The sequence below is a fragment of the Bufo bufo genome, chromosome 2, assembly GCF_905171765.1.
Source record: "Bufo bufo chromosome 2, aBufBuf1.1, whole genome shotgun sequence".
NCBI lineage: Eukaryota > Metazoa > Chordata > Amphibia > Anura > Bufonidae > Bufo > Bufo bufo.
The window spans coordinates 143121913-143144187 of NC_053390.1; the positions used below are offsets into that span (position 1 = coordinate 143121913).

Here is a 22275-nt window from a genome sequence, read left to right on the forward strand (position 1 = left end):
GAAAAGGTTGAGCTGTGGGAACTCTGCTGTTTCCTTAACTCCCATAGCAATAATTGGGAGCCACACTGTTCCTGTATCTTTCTAAAGCTGCATTTACACGCCTAGATGAGGAGCGAACTGTTGGGAAGGAAGCGTTCATTCCTGAGAGTCGGCTGCTTGCTCAGTGGAGGTGAAGCTCTGTATTTACATGCAGCGATCACCTCCACAGTATGAGAACGAGGCATTGCTATTGTGATTGCCCGTTCTCATACAGCTGTATTGTTTCTGGGCAGCAGAAGTGCCTGCACGAACAACAGTTTCACCCAATGAATGAGTGTTTTGCTCTTTCATCGGGTGATCTGCTGCATCTTTACATAGGCAGATTGTCAGGAACCGGCGCTCACAGGAACGTTCGCTCCGGATAATCTGCCGGATACCTATACATGTAAAACAACCTTTAGTGCTTTACCAGATTGTAAACATCCCACCAGAAGCAATTGTGGTAACTCTGTCTAAGCCAGGTAAATCTTCAGACTCACCAATTTCCATATTATACGCCAACATTTTTTACCAAACCAAAAATGTATCCAACCCCTATGTCGAAGTTGATATTCCGCCGAGCTCAATAAACAGCAATCAGATAGGTTTTGCTAGTGGAATAAATGGCAACAGATGATTTTTCTTTTTATGGTAGAGGTAGTTTGCTGCTGTCAGACACCTCTCTGCATTAGATGTTGAGATGGCGCTCCACTGGATCCATTTGGTTTTCTAAGGGAGGCCTCATTAAAGGGTCACTAACTGTTCAAAAACATTTGATATGTCACAGAGATGTGTATAAATGCAATTGCTTACACATCAGGCTTTATGTCTAAGTCGTTTATTATCTCCATGGTTATCCTACTGTATATCTCCCCTCATATTCACCCTCGTGATGGAACCATTTGTAAAATACGGTACATTAGCAAAACACCTTGCACTTCAGGAACATCCGGGGTGGAACAGCACATAGGGTAATTTTCAGATGATGACTTATAGTCGCTTACCAACTTATTATCATCATTGCCGGCTGTCCAAGATATAATCAATATTTTTGGTGTAGAATCTTTTTTATTTCTAAAGTTAATATGTCAAAATCCCAGATTTTGAATCTTGGTCTCCCTCACAGACTTGTTTCCCACCTCTCCAAGTCTTTTGATTTCAAGTGGGTTAAGGGGGCACTTACCTCATTGGGAATTAACCTGTCCATCCCTGATTCTAAGCTGACCACAATGATATCACCTTAATAAAAAATATTTTAAAAAAACCCTCACGGTTACTCAGTATAAAAATTCAAAAAATTATGATACTCCCCAAGATCCTTTATTTTTATTTTTTTTTAGAAATGTGCCAATTTGTGTCCCATTCTTCTGCATCAATTTTAAATGCCTTTAATGAGTTTTATTTTAAGTAAAAAGAGGGCAAGGGTCAAGGCAGACATACTGTACCTACCTCTACATCAGGACGGACTCAATTATCCTTCTGTTCTCAAACACTAGAAAGCGGCAACCTTCTCTCAGTTTAAAACGCTCTGTACCATGGACCTCTCTAAAAGTTGGATACACACTGTAAACCATATCCTACAGGTTTGAGAGAGTCAAATCCATCTGTTGACCACAGTGCTTTTTAGGACCCCCTATTCCCTTGCTGTTTACTCTGCAAGCAATTTGGCTCAAAAGCGCATATGTGGTGGTAAACTGCTGTGGGGGCACAAAGCAGGACTCAAAAAGGAAGGAGCGCCATATGGCTTTTGCAGAGCAGATTTTTAAGGATAGGTTTATGGGTGCAATTTGTTTTTATTTTTTAAGTGATTGTCTTATGTGGGGGTTAATTTTTTGCGGGATGAGGTGGCTTTTTTGGCATAGTTTTATTTTTTTTACAGCATTCACCTGAGGGGGCAGATAATGTGATATTTTTATAGAGCAGGTTGTTACGGACACGGCGATACCTAATATGTTTATCTTTTTTTTTATTTTTGTTAAGTTTTACACAGTGAAATCATTTTTGAACGGAATAAAATCTTGTTTTTGGGTTGCCATTTTCTGAGAGCCCTATTTTATTTTTATTTTTTGGGGCAATTGTCTTAGGTAGGGGCTCATTTTTTGCAGGATGAGATGACGGTTTGATTTGTACCATTTTGGGGTACATAAAATATTTTTGATCACTTGGTATTACACTTTTTGTGAGGCAAGGAGACCAGATAATGGCTTTTTTGACACTGTTTTATTTAATTTTTTTACAGAGTTCACCTGACGTGGTGGATCATGTGATATTTTTATAGAGCCGGTTGATACGGACGCGACGATACCTAATACGTCTACTTTTCTTTTTTCCCCTATATTTTACTTTAGTTTGGGATATGGACCCACATTTTTTTTTTTACTTTAAACTTTTCAATTTTGAAACTATTTTTTTAACTTCTTTTTCCACTATATTTTTTGTCCCACTCTGGGACTTCAACTTTTGGGGGTCTGATCCCCTTTATAATGCATTACAATACTTCTGTATTGTGATGCATTGGCTGTAAGTGTATTACAGTCTGTCATACACTTACAGCTTCCTGGCTATGAGATCTAGGGGGTTGGAGCTCACAGGCTCTCACGGAAGGCAGCCCTGATGCCTAAGGAAGGCATCGGGCTGCCTTCCCTGCCGTTGGGTCCCCGTCACAGCAGCGCGGGGACCCGATGGACACCAGGCACGATACCACACGAGCCGCAGTCAGCGCTGATGGCGGCAGTGGAAGGGTTAATGCGCCGGCATCTGTGTTTTCATCGATGCCGGCGCATAAAGCAGGAGTCCGGCTAACAGTGACTGCGGGACCCATGCAGCTGATCAGGCAGGCGCAGCTCCTGTGCCCGCTTGATCAGGGCGCTGTAGCTGTACTACACTGGGATTTTTGTCCCAGTTTCCAGCGCTGTACATGTACGGCGCTGGTATCCTACAGGTTAATTAGCTAATTTAACTGATATCACATGGGCAGAATTACCTCTGGATGTACTGCTCACTGAAGGTTTATGACACATTTAAATGTACCATATATATGAACTTGAACATAAATCCATATTTTAGTGCTTTGTAATTTTTGTGAACAAATACATTGCAAACCTGATTAAAAAAATAAGCTGCATGATGCTGAGAAGAGGTATATCCTCCTATAATCTTGATCCACTTCACTACCATTGTGATTTTAGATCTCGGAATAAAAGAAGGTCGACTGATTATCCTAGTGAAGCAGAGAAAACCCAAGTACTTCTATGAATGGCTCTGTTTCTGGAAATTTTCTTCCCTATGATGAATTCTAAATAGCTGGCAATCAGCAGTTAGTGGAGAGGTCAGATAATGATGTCCCTTTGTGGCAGTAATTGCTAATAGTTCTAAAGAGCTCTAACCTGTACACCCCGTTCTTTCTGGTAAGTGGAACATAATATGCACTTGCTTTCTATACTGTTAGGCCTCATGCACACGGCCGTTGTTTTGGTCCGCATCCGAGCTGCAGATTTGGCGGCTCGGATGCGGACCCATTCACTTCAATGGGGCCGCAAAAGATGCAGACAGCACTCCATGTGCTGTCCGCATCTGTTGCTCCGTTCCGTGGTCCGCAAAAAAAAAATAATAACCTGTCCTATTCTTGTCCGCGTTTTGCGGACAAGAATAGGCAGTTATATCAATGGCTGTCCGTGCCGTTCCGCAAATTGCGGAACGCACACAGACGCCATCCGTGTTTTGCGGATCCGCGATTTGCGGACCGCAAAACACACAACGGTCGTGTGCATGATGCCTAACTCTATAGAAACCCATGGCTTTATAATTATTCATTTGCATATGGGCCATTTTCATACTGAAAAAACATATGTGCCGCTGAATGATGAGGCCACCGCCAAGTAATAATTCTGCAAGGTGGATTTGAGTCACTGGCTCTGCACTAACATTAAACCTTGCCAATTCTGCAGAGAACAAAATCTGATTGGAAAAGATTAGCTGAATAAAGGGGGATATTTATGAAGGTTGCTATAGCATTAAATTGTCCCATGTTTTGGCGCATGCAACAATTGGTGCAAAATTTTGAACCTTTTGGCCTCCCACTTTCAGAAGCGGAGTGAGAAGTTGGTCTGTTTTGGAAAATAGAAAACACGACCATATATAATTTTCGGTCCATAAAAAACAGATCCACAAAAAAATACGGGATGACGTTCGATGTGCATTCCATATTTTGCGGAACGGAACAGTCCTATCCTTGTCCGTTATTCTGACAATAATAGGACTTGTATTTTTTTGCAGAACAGACATACGGAAACGGAATGCACATGGAGTAACTTCTGTTACTGAATTGACATAGAAAGTAAATACATTTGTGTGCATGAGCCCTGAAGGTGTATTTATGATGTACAAAAGGTTGCAGTCAGCGCAAAATACGTCAGGCAACCTTCTGGCATACAATCACTTAAAAAGGCAAAACCATATTACACGTGCTGCAGCTCATAATATTTTTTTTAATAGGCTTTATTTTCAGAGTTTAAAGACAATAAAAAACAACATAAAAGACATACAGTTGGTGACAGTCAAATGTAGGGTTACATATCAATTGCGTATCAATTCGGAGTAACGCACCTCCATTTTCAGCCCATAACCCTAGAATTTCGAATTATGAAGACCATTTATCTCATAAATTTGGTGCAGCACAAGAAACCAAAAACAGACTTGCTGAAAAAAAAAAACCAGTGCAATTGATAAATGTCCCCTAAAATGTTCAAGGGCTCATGCACAACACCGAATTCCAGCGTCACACAACCTCCGAATTGTATACAGTAATAATATAAACCATCCATAGACATCTATGGTGCTCTGTTATAGGTTCTTCTGTCAATGTTATGGGTGGAAGAAGAAGGATGACTTTCCAATCAGGTGCATTTTAACCTCCTAAATTCACATCACTTTTTTAATTGTAGATTTTTAATGTGTGTCTGCAGTAAATCTGGTTTAGATCTCATGTGAGCACCAGTCACTGCCAGGCCCGCGCATGCGCGCTGCTCTATGGGCAGAGGCACTGATGTTACCACTGCGCATGCGGGGGCCTAGCGATGCCCGGCGCTCACATGACCAGAGGAGGAGGATGAATAAGGAGATGAGGGTGGGCCAAAGGAATCCAAGGGGAGCGGTTATAAAGTGTTTTTTTTCCCCATTTGTTGGCAAGACACAATACAGGTACTATTTTTATGTTGGGCAACTGTGCTAAATTGTGATATGAGCGGCGTAAAACGCTCAAAGTAGCTGACAGGCTCCCTTTAAAAGAGAGTTGTGTGCGGTATTGCGGCCATTCAAGTTATTGAAACTAATCTGCAATACAATACTCTGCCTATGGATAAGTCTGGCACTGTTATGGGGGACAAAAACGCACATCCATTTCAACCACCATGGACAATTTCATTAAGAGGTGACTACGAAGGAGCACAGTCTTTCTGTACCCCAAAATTAAAACATTTCGAGGAGTCCTGAGAAGCACTGTCAAACATACATCTTACTATATGAAGTGTTAAAAAGCAAATTAAGCAAGTGTTTCCCTTGAACCACAAAGAATCAGAATACTTACCAGACCTGATGTAATGCAAAACCGAGTACTTCCAGGGATAGCAGGAAGAAGGGTAGGTGGCAGCCATGCTGTTACACATCTCCTTCAGTTTTGTCTCTTCATGTGGCAGCTGAGAATATAAAGGCAAGCGGACGAGTTAGTCTGGTGCAGGGATGGGCAAACTGCGGCTCTCCTAACTGTTGTAGAACTACAACTCCCAGTATGCCCAGTCTGCCTACAGCTATCAGCCTACAGCAGGGCATGATGGGATTTGTAGTTTTACAACAGCTGGAGAGCCGCAGTTTGCCCATCACTGGTCTAGTGCTGCACAGTAAATATACCACATGGAGACATGTTAAGGAGCAAAATAGGTGTTCCATCTACTGTGAAAAGTACAAAAGTTTAATTGCCATGAAATGACCCCAATGAAAGGGGAATTAGACTGTAAGCAGCAGCGAAGAGAGGGAGAAATGTGAATGACAATCTGTGTAATTGTAGGAACACGATGCCGCTGTGCATGCTGTTATAGATTAGTGTCTCAGTGACTAATGTTGAGTGCGAATATTCAAATTACGAATATTTATCGCGAATATCGCAACTTCGAGAATTCGCTAATATAGTGCTATATATTCGTTTTTTGAATATTCCTCATTTTTTCCATCTGAACACATGATTCCTCCCTGCTTCTTGTTTGTGGGCCAATGAGTAACTTAAGCAGATAGGAATCATGACTTCAGATGGAAAAAAATGACCAATATTCTAAAAAACTAATATATAGCACTATATTCTATAGTGCTATATATTTGTTTTTTGACTCACGCCTGTATTGATCGCGTAATATTCGCATATTATGCGATCATTACCTTGCCGATTTTCAAGTAAAAAAAAGAATGTAGAATATAAGGAATATTCAAATTTGCAAATATTCGACAAAATATTTGCGAATTCAAATATGACCCCTGCTGCTCATCACTACCGGTGACTACAGCTTAAACATAAACTGCTTTTTAGTCCATGTTTGTGAATTTAGAGAGTTTCCCACTAAATGTAGCTTGTTGTCCAGCCAGTAATATGCAATGCCGTGTCTGGCACTGGACATCTCTCTATGAAAAAGTAAGCAACAAACAAATGTTAAAGAAGCCCCGTCACTGCACCTGACTTGTCTTAGTAAGGCTACTTTCACACTAGCGTTCGGGGCTCCGCTTGTGAGCTCCGTTTGAAGAGTCTCACAAGCGGAACGCATCCGTCCAGCCCCAATGCATTCTGAGTGGATGCGGATCCACTCACAATGCATCAGTCTGGCAGCGTTCAGCCTCCGCTCAGCAAGCGGACACCCGAACGCTGCTTGCAGCGTTCGGGTGTCCGCCTGGCCGTGCGGAGGCAAACGGATGCGTCCAGACTTACAATGTAAGTCAATGGGGACGGATCCGTTTGAAGATGACACAATATGGCTCAATTTTCAAACGGATCCGTCCCCCATTGACTTTCAATGTATAGTCTGGACGGATCCGTCTGAACAACTTTCACACTTAGAATTTTTTCTAAGCTATAATGCAGACGGATTCGTTCTGAACGGATCCAAACGTCTGCATTATAGGAGAGGATCCGTCTGTGCAGACAGCAGACGGATCCTCTCTGAACGCAAGTGTGAAAGTAGCCTAAATCATCGTATTCCACAGGAAATGACAATTCTAGAGCATCTATTCTTATGACTCTATGTTGTGTTGTCCCTCTATTCTTCTTACTAGAATTATAGGAATGAAATGCCTACTGCGTGTAACCATTTGGGGGTCTGTCCTTACACAGTCTGACACTGTCCGATCAGTGCTGGCAATGGCAGACTGTGCAAGGACACAGCCCTTTGTCAAGGGAAATGGCAAAACCTAGTTGGCAAAGTAGTCAGACATTTATAGACTGTATAATAGAGGAACTGCATAACATACAGTTATATGAAAAGATGTTGCATGACTCATATTTCATGGGGAATGCAAGTATGCACTAAAACAGACATGTTGGGAGAGGGGACAGGTCCACTTTTTGGGCAGTCCCTGCAAATGGTCTGAAATAAAGGAATTAATACTCACCCCTTTTCTCCTCTGCTTCTTGCAGTGATGCCCTCTGCTCCTTCCCACTAGTGATTTTTCCCTGGATGCAGTGATAACGTTCTGTGCACAACACTGCAGCCAATCACCGGCCTCAACAGTAACATCTCATATAGTACTGAGGCCAGTAAATCGCTGCACAGTGACCTGTGTGCATGGAACATCACCGCTGCAGCCAGGAAGATGGCGTCAGCAGTGGGGAAGATCGGGATACTGAATGAGGCAGGGGGGAAAACAGGGTAAATATCTCAGATTTTGTTATTTCAGGGCATTTACTTGCTTAAGTTTTTACTAAACTTGAACAAATCCTTCATGACAAATGTTAAAGGGGTTATCCCATCTTAGACAATGGGGGCATATCGCTAGGATATGCCCCCATTGTCTGATAGGTGCGGATCCCACCGCTGGGACCCGCACCTACAAGGAGAACGGAGCGGCGAAAGTGGAGGAGGGCGCACCGCTCATGCCCTCCGTTCATTTCTATGGAGCCGCTGAAAATAGCCGAGCGCTGGCTCGGCTATTTCCGTCGGCCCCATAGAAATGAATGGGAGTGTTGGCCGCGCATGCGCGGTGCGCTCCCATTCACTTCAATGGGAGAGGCGGGGAGCTGTGCCTGGTGGTGGACGGACCCCGGGGTCCTCCAGCCACAACTCTCCCCGGCTCCGTTCTCGTTGTAGGTGCGGGTCCCAGAGGTGGGACCCGCACCTATCAGACAATGGGGGCATATCCTAGCGATATGCCCCCATTGTCTAAGATGGGATAACCCCTTTAATTAAAACCTTCAGAACAACAGTAATTTTCAAAGTTGCGGTATGCTTCAGATTAACCAAAAAATATGACTGTTTAGCACATCTAAATGATTGTTTCAAAGGATAATACAGACGTTCTATTAGTAGACTGTTTCAATAAATAACGGACAGGATCAAGACTGAGCACACACACAGGCACACTGGAATATTAATATCAGTATATATTTTCAATAATTAAGCTAAAAAAACAACAACAAAAAAAAAACATATTGAGGGCTCATTCAGACTACCATATGAATGGGTCCGTTCCGCAATTTTGCAGAACTGGGGCGTACAAGGTTTGGGTTATCTAAGAATTCTATTATGGATTCCGCTACCACAGATCATAAGTTATGGTCACTGGTAGCGGAATCCATAACAGAATTCTTAGATAACCCAAACCTTGTACACCAAACTTGAAACACAAGTTCCCTCATCCCTAGTGGACCCATTAATTTCAATGAGGCCGCAAAAGTCTGCTGTTCGCATCCGTAGTTCCGTTCCGTGGCCCAGCAAAAAAGATAGAGCATGTTCTATTTTTGTCCGCAATCATGGACAAGAATAGGCATTTCTATCATAGGGCCGGCCATATATATTCTGCAAAATGTGGAACACACGTGGCCGGTTTCCGCGTTTTGCGGATCCATAATTTGTGGATCGCAAAATACATACGGTCGCCTGAATGCACTCTGATGGTCATTTAGTCTGTGTGCCACTAATTTTACTCCAAAAACTTAGGAGGCCATTTACAAACAGATATACCCTACTTTTCTGCATATATCTGTCCCAGATTGCAGTGCAAAGTTTATTTGTGTCACAATCTGCGACTTTTCCGTGCTCATGTCCAGTCTAAAAAAGGGTGTGTGGCATGGATAAGCCAAAGACGCATCTACCTCCAGTTAAAGGGGTATTAAGATCGGCGTTTAAAACAATGGTCATAATAAATGACCCCCCTTAGTGTTTCTTTAAAGTCATATATCTATATAAAGAAGGACATATACACTGCGTGCAGAATTATTAGGCAAATTAGTATTTTGACCACATCATCCTCTTTATGCATGTTGTCTTACTCCAAGCTGTATAGGCTCGAAAGCCTACTACCAATTAAGCATATTAGGCGATGTGCATCTCTGTAATGAGAAGGGGTGTGGTCTAATGACATCAACACCCTATATCAGGTGTGCATAATTATTAGGCAACTTCCTTTCCTTTGGCAAAATGGGTCAAAAGAAGGACTTGACAGGCTCAGGAAAAGTCAAAAATAGTGAGATATCTTGCAGAGGGATGCAGCACTCTTAAAATTGCAAAGCTTCTGAAGCGTGATCATCGAACAATCAAGCGTTTTATTCAAAATAGTCAACAGGGTCGCAAGAAGCGTGTGGGAAAAACCAAGGCGCAAAATAACTGCCCCATGAACTGAGAAAAGTCAAGCGTGCAGCTGCCAAGATGCCACTTGCCACCAGTTTGGCCATATTTCAGAGCTGCAACATCACTGGAGTGCCCAAAAGCACAAGGTGACATGGCCAAGGTAAGAAAGGCTGAAAGACGACCACCACTGAACAAGACACACAAGCTCAAACGTCAAGACTGGGCAAGAATATCTCAAGACCTGATTTTTTCTAAGGTTTTTATGGACTGATGAAATGAGAGTGAGTCTTGATGGGCCAGATGGATGGGCCCGTGGCTGGATTGGTAAAGGGCAGAGAGCTCCAGTCTGACTCAGACGCCAGCAAGGTGGAGGTGGAGTACTAGTTTGGGCTGGTATCATCAAAGATGAGCTTGTGGGGGCCTTTTCGGTTGAGGATGGAGTCAAGCTCAACTCCCAGTCCTACTGCCAGTTTCTGGAAGACACCTTCTTCAAGCAGTGGTACAGGAAGAAGTCTGCATCCTTCAGAAAAAACATGATTTTCATGCAGGACAATCCTCCATCACACGCGTCCAAGTACTCACAGCGTGGCTGGCAAGAAAGGGTATAAAAGAAGAAAATCTAATGACATGGCCTCCTTGTTCACCTGATCTGAACCCCATTGAGAACCCTGTGGTCCATCATCAAATGTGAGATTTACAAGGAGGGAAAACAGTACACCTCTCTGAACAGTGTCTGGAGGCATGTGGTTGCTGCAGCACGCAATGTTGATGGTGGAACAGATCAAAACACTGACAGAATCCATGGATGGCAGCTTTTGAGTGTCCTTGCAAAGAATGGTGGCTATATTGGTCACTGATTTGTTTTTTGAATGTCAGAAATGTATATTTGTGAATGTTGAGATGTTATATTGGTTTCACTGGTAAAAATAAATAATTGAAATGGGTATATATTTGTTTTTTGTTAAGTTGCCTAATAATTATGCACAGTAATAGTCACCTGCACACACAGATATTCCCCTAAAAATAGCTAAAACTAAAAACAAACTAAAAACTACTTCCAAAAATATTCAGCTTCATATTAATGAGTTTTTTGGGTTCATCTGAGAACATGGTTGTTGTTCAATAATAAAATTAATACTCAAAAATACAACTTGCCTAATAATTCTGCACTCCCTGTATATGTGTGTATCTGTGTATGTATGTTCTGCGATCACTCAAAAACGCAACCATCACAGCTCTCTAGGACGTACCGTTCCTGAGATATTCTCAAAAAATTACCTGCATTAGCCAATAGAAGGCTGCAGGCCTTTCTCTTCATATCCCAACTGCCATACACACGGTCACATGTCCCTTATCAGCCAAATAGAAGCTGCAGGCCCTTAGTCTCCACATACACACAGTTTTACTTTCAGGTTTCCATAACAACCCAGCCATTTTTTCTTCACTGCTGTAGGTCAGCTTTAGGCTAGGGCTACACGACGACAATAAGTCGCACGACACATAGGGCAAAACTACACGGCTACATGTGTCGCGCAACAATGATGTCGCATGATAATTTTTATAATGATAGTCTATGGTGTCGCACTGCGACATGCTGCCACTGCAACGCGACAGTCGCAAAAAGTCCATCTTGGATGGATTTTTTGCAACTGTCGTGTCGCAGTCGCAGCATGTCACATGTCGCAGTGCGACACCATAGACCTATCATAAAATTGTTGAGACAAAATGTCGAGCGACACATGTCGTCGTGTAGCCCTAGCATTAAAGGGGCAGGGCGTGTGGAGGTCACTGTTGGCTACTTTCACACTTGCGTTCGGAGCGGATCCGTCTGATGTTTCATCAGACGGATCCGCTCCGGATAATGCAGACGTTCGCAACCGTCAGAACGGATGCGTCTGCATTAAAAACTTATAAAATTTTCTAAGTGTGAAAGTTGTCTGAGCGGATCCGTTCAGACTTTACATTGTAAGTCCAATTGGGAACGGATCCGCTTGAAGATGAGCCATATGGTGTCACCTTCAAGCGGGATCCGCCCCCATTGACTTACATTGTAAGTCTGGACGGATCCGCTCGCCTCCGCACGGCCAGGCTGACACCCGAACGCTGCAAGCAGGATCAGGTGTCCGCTCACTGAGCGGAGGCGGAGGCTGAACGCTTGCAGGCGGATGCATTCTCAGTGGATCCGCCTCCACTGAGAATGCATTGGGGCCAGACGGATGCGTTCGGGCCGCTCGTGAGCCCCTTCAACGGTGCGCACGAGCGGACACCCGAACGCTAGTGTGAAAGTAGCCTAAAGAGGCGTTTACTGTAGATGTTACTATCAAGGGGGCAGGCCGCTGTGGAGGTCACTGTTAAGGGGGATGGGGCCACTATTAAAGGGGCAACTGATGTGGAGATCACTGCTAAGGGCAGTAGGGTACTGTTAGGTCACTTTAAGGCAGCAGGGTACTGTGAGGTCACTGTTAAGTAAGCGGGCCCTGAGGAGGTCCTGTTAAGGCAGCGGGGTGCTGTGAGGTCACTGATAAGGGAGTGGGGTGCTGTGAAACTCACTGTTAAAGGGGTGGGCTGCTGTGAAGGTCCCATTTTAAAGTGGAGGGGCATTGTGGGGGGGGGTCAGTGTTAATGGGTAGGGGTCTGTGGAGTTCCCTGTTAAAGGGGCTGGTGCTGTAGAGGTCACTGTTATGGGGGATACTGTCTTTTAACGCCACACACAAACATTAAATGAAATAGATGAAATATACCCTTGCGAAGCCAGGTCCTTCTGCTAGTGTTTAAATAAAACTGTTCTAAATTGATTCCACTTTGCCGATTTTGTGCTGATAATAATGACCCCAAAGATAAAGGATTGTTTATATGTGTAACCATTTTTGACCATGTTTTAGGGTCCTAAACAAATGGTGTCCATTTTTTCTTTCAGCTTGCCTTTTTACCAAGGTTAATTTCTGGACAACATATTTGATTAGTGGCCCAGAAAGAAAAAAATAAATAAAAAAATCACCCCCTAAAGGGGTTGTCTGCTTTTTACTATTGATGATCTATGCTCAGATGGGTCATCAACATCAGATGGGTGGGGGTCCGACTCCCAGCCCCCCCGCCGGTCTACTCTATGAAGAGAAGGCAGCACTCATACGAGCACTGCCTTCTCTGCTCGGTTTACCTGCTTGTCACAGAAATTGCAGTTTTGAGCAGGTGTTAATACAAGTATGGCGTCCCTTTTCACTTCTATGGCACAGGAACCGGTCCCCCACCTATCTGATATTCATGACCTATCCTGAAGATAGGTCATCAATAGTAAAAAGCAGACAACCCCTTTAAATGTTGCTGACAAATGTAGACACCTCAGAGTAGTATTTGAAGGGTGTATTAAGTCCTGGAACATCACTATTTTGAACATTTTTACATGTACAGTATATGTAGAAGCATTCTTGCACACTGGTAACGTTTTACTAAGAAGGGGGGGGTTTAACCCTTTAGTTGCTACATTATAGGAGATACTGCTAACACCATTTGGCTCTCAGCTTGCAAGTGCGACGAGGTTCACTTTCGGGTTTGGGTTTAAAGCCTTTTCTACAGGTGCCTTCATTGGGATCTGACTGTTTCAGGCCCTGATGTCAGTTACAGTGATTGCTAAACACTTCTGTGTGTGGAACCCAATGATCGTGATGTTTCTTCAGCACAGGAGTGTGTGACACCTGCATATGATTAAACATCTTCTCAACCAGGTGCCATTGTTGGGGTATGACCACACTGCGTGGTTGTGTAGCGGTTGCGATGAGGCCATGAAGAACCAGGCCATTTTTTGCAAATCTGACATGTGTTACTTTATGTGGTGATAAATTTAAAACGCTTTTACTTGTCCAAGCCATTCTGAGACTTTTTTATCGTCACATATTGTACTTCATGACAGTGGTAAATTTGAGTCAAAATATTAAATTTTTATTAATGAAAAAAATATAGATTTACAAAAGATTTTGAAAAATTAGCAACTTTCCAAATCTCAATTTCTATACTTTTAAAATAGATAGTAATACCTTCTAAAATAGTTATTACTTTACATTTACCATATATCTACTTCATGTTTGGACATTTTCTTTTTTTTGGGCTGTTTGAAGGCTTAGAAGTAAATCCTAAAATTTTTAAGAAAATTTCCAAAACCCAATTTTTTAAGGAGCAGTTCAGTTATGAAGTCACTTTGTGGGGCTTACGTATTAGAAACCACACATATATCACTCCATTTTAGAACCTACACCCATCAAGCTATTCAAAACCAATTTTACAAACTTACTTAACCTTTTAGGTGCCCCACAAGAATCAAAGAAAAATGGGAATGAAATTTTAAAATGTAACTTATTTTTTTAGCAGATTTTCCATTTAAATCCATTGTTCATGCAACACATCAAGGGTTAACAGCCAAACAAAACTCAAAATCTATTACCCTGATTCTGGAGTTTACAGAAACACCCCATATGTGCTCAAAAACTGATGGATGGGCGCACAACAGGCTTCAGAGTGGAAAAAGCACCATATGGCTTTTGGAGAGCGGATTTAGCTGGAATGGTAATTGGGAGCTATGTCGAATATGAAGACACCCTGAGGTGGCCCTACAGTGGAAACCCCCAAAAAGTGACCCTATTTTGGAACCTACACCCCTCAAGGAATCTTTCAAGGTGTGTAGTGAGCACTTTGACCTCAAAGGTGTTTACTAGAATTAGGAAACACTTGGCAGTGAAAATGAAAAATTGCAATTTTTTAAAGAAAAAAGTTGCTTTACACCCACATTTCCAAAGGGTAACAGGCCAAAATGCACCCCACATTTTGTTCTCCATTTCCCCCTGAATACGGCAACACCCCATAAGTGCTCAAAAACTGATGTATGGGCGCAGAGTAGGGCTCTAGAGTCAAAGAGCAAAATATGGATTATGCTGACCTGAATTGGCAGACATGGTTTTTAGGTGCCATGACGCAAAAAAAAAAAATTCCTGAGGTCCACATAAATGAAAACCCCCAATAAGTGTCTCCATTTTGGATAGTGCACCCCCCTACGAACATTTTAAGGGGTGGAAAGGGTCCTTTTCAGCAAACAGGTGTCTCGGAGAAGGCAGAAACACTTGTGAAAATGAAAAATTACAAGCAGATCCCAATTTTTAACAAAGAGAAAATGCACCCCACATTTTGTTCCCCATTTCCCCCCGAATACGGCAACACCCCATAAGTGCTCAAAAACTGATGTATAGGCGCACAGCAGGGCTCTAGAGTCAATCAGCAAAATATGGCAGTCATCGCTCTCCGATTTTCCCACAATCCCCTCCAAGAACCGGGCAGACCTTGTGCCGTACATGTACGGCACTGGTCCTTAAGTCACGTCCAGCTGAGTTGGGTCCTTAAGGGGTTAATTAGAAGCAGCTGTGGCCCATACGACTGCAGTACAGTCTCATCACAACTGCGACACAACCGCACTGTTTGGTCGTACCCTTAGGACTTCACCTAATCATATTCTGATGTTAGCACTTGAACCAGAGGCTGAGAATGGGGGCCCATAAATACACAGCAGTTTTACAAACTGGACCTCTGCAAACTTTTTAAACACCCGCGCTACAACATTTTGTCGCTGGTGTATTTACGCTGTCCTCGCCACTTGGGAGTGGTGGGGGCTGAGACATCCTCCCCAGCAAATTTACTAAGATTTATGCCTGGAAAAAGGCGTAAAAAAAGAGTGAAAAAACTACTCCAGTCAGGGGCTGGCGTAGTTTTCACTCCAGGCATGGAATGCCAGAGGTGCGCCTAATTTATAAGTTACCGGTAGGTGCCTCCTCCGGCAGGGCAGGGACTATCAAAGACCTGCGTAAAAAGCTGGTCTCGTATAATCAGATTGTGGACTTTTTACCTTGGACAAGCAAAGAATGTACTGTTGACAAAGTTCTTTATGTTCTTCTGCTGGTATCTCGTCCAGACAGGAGAGGGCGTTGGCAAATGCATTTAATAGCTGTAATGGAAGGAGAGTGGTTATTCATATTATAAAACCAAGATGAAAACCATGTACAGAGGTCTGCATTTAACATAATAATAATAAATACAGTGAAATAGAAACAGGAAAAACACAGAACATCCAGTCAAATAACAACCGATAATAATTAGTATACAGAAGCAGAAATAGATGTATTATTCCTGTGGACAAACACATTTAGTTGCGCACACTACTGTATTGCATCCCTGTCCGATCCGCATTTTTTGCGGATTGCACATGGACCCATTCATTTCTATAGGTCCGCAAAATGAAACGGACAGCACACTCAGGATAGGGCATCAATACATGATCAGTGGGGGTCCAACACCTGGCACCCCCATGATCTGCTGTTTTCAACAGTCACCAGTACCGGAAACTAAACAGTGGATGGAGCGGGAAGCAGAAGTCTCCATCCACCATGTAGAGGCTGCAGCGGTGTAATACAGCTGAGATCCCATTCAAGTCAATATCATTCTGGTTCTACTACAGAAACAAAAATAGTTACAGATCGGCACAAGTCTACTGTATTAAACAATGGCGACCACTTCCATAACTGCATACAAAAAATGTTAATAGAGGGGTGGTAACAGGAGAAAATAAAAAAATATATATATATATGAAGGAATATTAAAGGGGTTGACCATAGAAGGTTACTGCTTTAATTTATAAGAGCCGTTATCTGATAGCATTATCATATTCTAGTTTAGACAATGCTTCCCTATTGCCCTATTCCTTATTTCCAGGTTCTATGGCTTGAAGGGCCCGGATGATCCCTATACCAATAGAAGGGCACTAGTTCTATAAATGGCATACAACACTTGGAGGCTTCAAGCTATTCTGGCAAAAAAAACTTGATGTAAATAGCTGCAATTTACCAACTGTTGGGTCTCAGTGTCTTGGTGGTCTATCTCCTCTCCCAGTAGTTGGGTCAACTTTTTCCAGAGTTGGTAAAGTTCATCCTTTTTGATGTCTTCATCCTCCTTCATCTTGATCAGCTGTTGCCATGTACGTGCAGCCTGCCATGAAAAGTTATTGCAACAACGATGGGTCAAGAGCCACAGTGAAGAAAGCTTGAATAATTTAGTTGTATTAGATACTTAGAAAGCTTCTCATCAGATTAGTAGGGACACTTTTAAAAATGTAAACACATAACCAGGGTTGATAATCGAACTAAAGGGGATGTCGCACTGCCGAAAGCGCCATGTCCTCCACTGTTTGCCAGGCACAGCACCATGCATTTGGTAGTGGGTTTGACTGGCATTGTAGCTCAGTCCTACTAGAATATGTCTGAACTGCAGCCACCACCAAATGTACAACGCTGTGCTACACACAAGGGAGGCAGCACTTGCTGGTGCGCCGTGGTCCCTTAAGTCTGCCAACTGTCGGGACTGCTAGGAGGCAGGATAGACATCAATATTACAGTCCCTGTAAATGTCTCAGAAAACCCCTTTCCTTATTTCTTGTTTTTTCATCTTCTTCCCTCTACTCTTCCCCAAAGACTCATTCAGACGAGGGATTTTTGTGATTTTTTTACTGTCAAAGCCTAGAACGGACAGGACACAGACTGAGCACAAAGTCAGTGGGCCAATCCACGTGCCTGATTTCCTTCAAGGACCATTGTTTCATGCTGAGAACACTGCAGCACGCAGTATTTGGTCCGATTCTCATGCTAGTATTTCCAGTGGGAAAAAAAAAAAAGGGCAGCAAACTGCTACTACCCATATGCGATCTGTTTTTCACTGATGGATGCTAGGAGATGATGGTGGACAGTCTTCAGTTTTTTGATGGAAGTAAAAAACCAGAAGACATACTGATGTTATACAGAACATAAATGGTATACGTTCGGAGACAAAACTGATTCAACATGGAAGGAAAGTGGTCAGTTTTTTAGCAGACAGAACACGGGTGAGTTTTACATGATTCGCCTGATATGAGCCCAAAATGTGCAGTTACATTTTACATTTTCGAACCTCGCCAAATAGTTATAGCTATAGGGGAGACCAGATCTCTGCAATGGGCCATAGCCCACGTCTCATTCAATCTCATCAATACATTTCAACAAGACTATAAGAATAAGTATATATGGTTACCTGTAGATAATTCTTCTCCTGCTGATACAGCTCTACCAACTTGTTACAAACTTCACACCACTTCTGCTTGTCAGAACTGGAAGAACAAGTAATGAGTTCATAAAGGGATTACAGATGCCAATTGAACAACTAAGCATACATAAGTATTTTTACACAGTGACCCGTCTAAGGTGGTGATTGGCTGACTTGTCTTCTCCAGGCATTTCCTGTGTGTCAAGCTGAACCAGGAAGAGGAGCACAGCAGAAACCCAGTAAGTGTCTCAACAGCAGCATTGGGGGATCAGTGAGGCCTCTTTCACATGTCACGGGTGCACTGCGGGAAAATGCACGATTTTTCTGTGCGAGTGCAAAGCGTTTTAATGTGTTTTGCACACGCGTGAGAAAAATCGGCATGTTTGGTACCCAGACCCGAACCCAGAATTCTTCACAGAAGTTCGGGTTTGGGATAGGTGTTGTGTAGATTTTATTATTTTCCCTTATAACATGGTTTTAAGAGAAAATAATAGCATTCTTAATACAGAATGCTTAGTAAAATATGGATGGAGGGGTTAAAAAATCAAATAATTAAACTCACCTCATCCACTTGTTCGCGCAGCCCGGCTTGTCTTCTTTCTTCTTCTTTGAGGAACTGGGAGGAAAAGGACCTTTGGTGACGTCACAGGGCTCATTACATGGTCCGTCACATGATCCATCACCATGGTGATGGACCATGTGATGAGCGCAGTGACGTCACCAAAGGTCCTTTTCTCCCAGGTCTTTAAAGAAAAAGAAAGAAGACAAGCCGGGCTGCGCGAACAAGTGGATGAGGTGAGTTTAATTTTTATGTTATTTTTTAACCCCTTCATCCCTAATTTAATTAGCATTCTGTATTAAGAATGCTATTATTTTCCTTTATAACCATGTTATAAGGGAAAATAATAAAGATCTGGTCCCCATCCCGATCATCACCTAGCAACCATGTGTGAAAATCGCACCGCATCCGCACTTGCGTGCGATTTTCACGCAGCCCCATTCACTTCTATGGGGCCTGCGTTGCGTGAAAAATGCAAAAATATAGAGCTTGCTGCGATTTTTACGCAACGCACAAGTGATGCGTGAAAATCACTGCTCATGTGCACAGCCCCATTGAAGTGAATGGGTCCGGATTCAGTGCGGGTGCAATGAGTTCACCTCACGCATTGCACCCGCGCGGAATTCGCACCCGTGTGAAAGGGGCCTAAGGTTTGGTATCGATTTTTACATTTTTTTACATGCTAAGCACTTAAATAAATAAAAATTGTCCCACTGGACAACCCCTTTAAATAACATCTCTATAGGGTTACATGTGGTCTCAACCAGGTAGTATAGCAACACCATACGCAGAGATAAGACACTGAATGGCCTTCTTTTACTCCTTGGTCTCTGAGGAAAGGGGTTGAGCTCCATCTCTTCCTGGAGACTGTACCATTGATAGTTTCTGAACATGCTACGTGTGCCATAAAGCACACATAGCATACTGCACCATCTATACAGCCAATACCTGAAGGGGATTCCTTCAAACTGCTCTCTTGCCTCAGGGAAGCAGCAGGTGTCTGTCTGCTCAGGAAAGGGCGCAGTTCAATCGCTGCCCACCCAACCCGGGCTTCTAATCAGAATATCAATTTGATGGATTCTACATCGTCCTGAATTTTGTAGGCCAAAAGCCCCAAGTCTGATAGTGGATGGGCCTGACACCATGTGGATCGAAAATATGCACAAAGAGCTATTAATTTTCACATAGTAAGTATAGCAGTGATACAGTTTACATGTATTCATGTTTGTAGTGGTTGCATGTGTCTTTGCACATGGCAGTGTGCTGCTACTTGTAGTCCTTGTTTGCTTTCGCATTGCAGCCATTGTAGAGTGCACTGGATGCCTGAAGGTTCTGGCAGAACTTTTGTTTTTTGAAGGGTGGAGGAACCGGACTTCCCTGCAGCTTCTGTGCTGCATCACTGGAATGTCCTAGCTTGTCAAGGAAGCAGTTCTATAGCAATGAACGGTGGTAATGATGGAGTCCCTCAACCTCCGACAGGTTCCAGGAAGAGCGGCAGTACTCCTTCCCCTCTGGAGAAATCAGGAAGTAAAGGCTGCACACAGCAGTCTCCCTCTGCCACATGTAGAGTGTCCATTTACATCCTCCCTTCCATTCTGTCTTCCAGAGAAAACCTCTTATAAGGGCTCATGCACACGACTGTTGGTGTTTTGCAATCCGCAAATTGCAGATCTGCAAAACACGGATACCGGCCGTGTGTATTCCGCATTTTACAAAACGCCCGGCCCCTAATAGAACAGTCCTATACTAGTCCGTAATGCAGACCACACAGAGTGCTGCCTGCATCTTTTGCGGCCCCATTGAAGGGAATCTGCATGCATCTGGCCCCCCAAAAAATTGCGGATCGGTTGAGGACCTAAGATACGTTTGTGTGCATGAGCCCTAAAAAGAAGACCGCTTCTCAGGTACAGATGGTATCGCCAGAAAACACATTTCCCCTGCAAATGAATGGACTCTGATTTAATGTATGGACACAATAGGACCATTATAGCAGCAGTCACTCTAAAGGTACATTCACACGACCGTGTGTAATCCTTTCTGCTTTGCGGTCCGCAAATAATGCAACCGTGTATCTGCATTTTGCGGACAAATGACTTCCATTTTGTGTTCCGCAAAAAAGGGAAGAAAAAAAAAAGATAGAGAGAAAAAAAAATGAATTATTAAGGCCTTCAAAAATACGGAAACGGATGCGCAAAAAACGGATGACATACGGAAACCATTCTGTATGTCATCCGCAATTTTCGTATCCATTGACTTGAATGGGGCTGCGGACCGATCTGTGCGGACAATAGTAGGACAAGCTTCATATTTTTGCGGACTAGAAATGCGGAAACACGGATGCAGACAACATACTGAATGTTGTCCGCACATTTTATTCAATTAATGAATACCGCTGACGAAGCTCGACTGAGCGAAACCCGGGTCGGGTGATTGATCCTTTGTACATTGCTCGTTTTTACCTGTGTATTGTGAGTATGATAGACCCTGTTTTACTCCAATTCATGTGACGGTACTTCACTATTGGCTGCATTCTTGGTGTTCCATGGAAGCCTGGAAGGGAGAGGAGGAAAGGCTTCGACTGGCCTGCTTGCTTTCCCATGTCCGCGATTATTTGACTGGTTTCGAATGTGGAATTTCTGCTACTCCTGAGGCAGCGCGGTCCAACAAAAAGTGGGATGACATGTCACCCATATTCAGCGGAAAACAGCACGAAGCACAACACGTTCATTTGCTTTTATAAAAAGCATGAATATGGTCCCTGCCTTAATTGTCCTTCCTTTTATACTAAATGTCCTGTAGTTTGGCGGATGGCTAATAATATATAAGCCGCCATCACCTCACACTGAGAAAGAAGGAACAGAACATAAGGAGAGAGCTTTTAAAATAATTACATAGGAAGATGACAGAATGAAATTACTTCCTACGTGCTAATAGCGGTCAAACTGTCCTCACAACGGCTTCTGTACCTAAAAGTCAATTTACAAGTGGGTCACCAGTATTAACCTCTCAAGGCCTGGGTTTCAGCCTTAAAGGGCTTTTAAATTCTGGCAGCTGGACCTGTGGAGACAAGCATTCAGGCACATACGTGGGCGTCATGTGCGCCGCTGCAGCCCATGACTGACTCCAATGGTGACGTGTCCCCCAAGCAGCACGTCACTGGGTTCTGTTTTACTGCTTAAGCACAATAAAGACACCTTTCGATGGAACTGTGTGATGGCTTGTTATTTTCTGCAAGACGAGCTGTAGTTTTCATTGTCACCATTTTGGGTTATATACAACTTTTTGATTTCTTTTTACTCTGTTATTTGGGAGGTGAGAAAAGCTAAATCAGCAATTCTGGCGTCATTTTTATTGTTTTATGTTAAATAAATAATATGTATTTCAGTGTGCTGTAGCCGTTGTAGAGTAATACATCTTTTTAGGTTGACCTATCACATCCGATAATCTTAAGGCCCATCTAATACACCCTTTAACTCTGTGAATGGGGGATGTGCTGCCGACAATGAGAACAGGTTTGAACAAGCGATCATCCTGTGTGGGCAGGGTAATCGGGACTCCTACTGTGCCTCCTAGGAGTCCTGTCAGAGTTTACCCTGCTATTTACTAAAGGCCCCTTTACACTGCCTGATATTCGTGCTAATGAGTGTTCATACGTTTAAAGGGGCCGCCGATTACCATAGGAACAAGTGAAACGCTTCTGGTAATAAGATTGTTGGTGCGGACACCTAGTTCATGTAAACTATTCTGTACGGGGATGAGTGATGGCATTAG

At 43.1% G+C, this 22275-nt stretch overlaps 1 protein-coding gene across 2 annotated transcripts in view; it reads right to left on the reverse strand.

Moving 5' to 3' along the window:
* The window catches only part of TTC37 (tetratricopeptide repeat domain 37), a 188960-nt gene that overhangs the window by 147239 nt on the left and 19446 nt on the right, over nt 1-22275 (reverse strand). For both annotated transcript variants that reach the window (XM_040421551.1, XM_040421552.1), the window contains exons 5-8: nt 17934-18009; nt 16719-16859; nt 15724-15822; nt 5603-5711 (exon numbers count right to left, since the gene is read on the reverse strand). In XM_040421551.1, coding sequence (XP_040277485.1) covers nt 5603-5711; nt 15724-15822; nt 16719-16859; nt 17934-18009 — 425 coding nt within the window. The remainder of the gene's footprint in view (nt 1-5602; nt 5712-15723; nt 15823-16718; nt 16860-17933; nt 18010-22275) is intronic.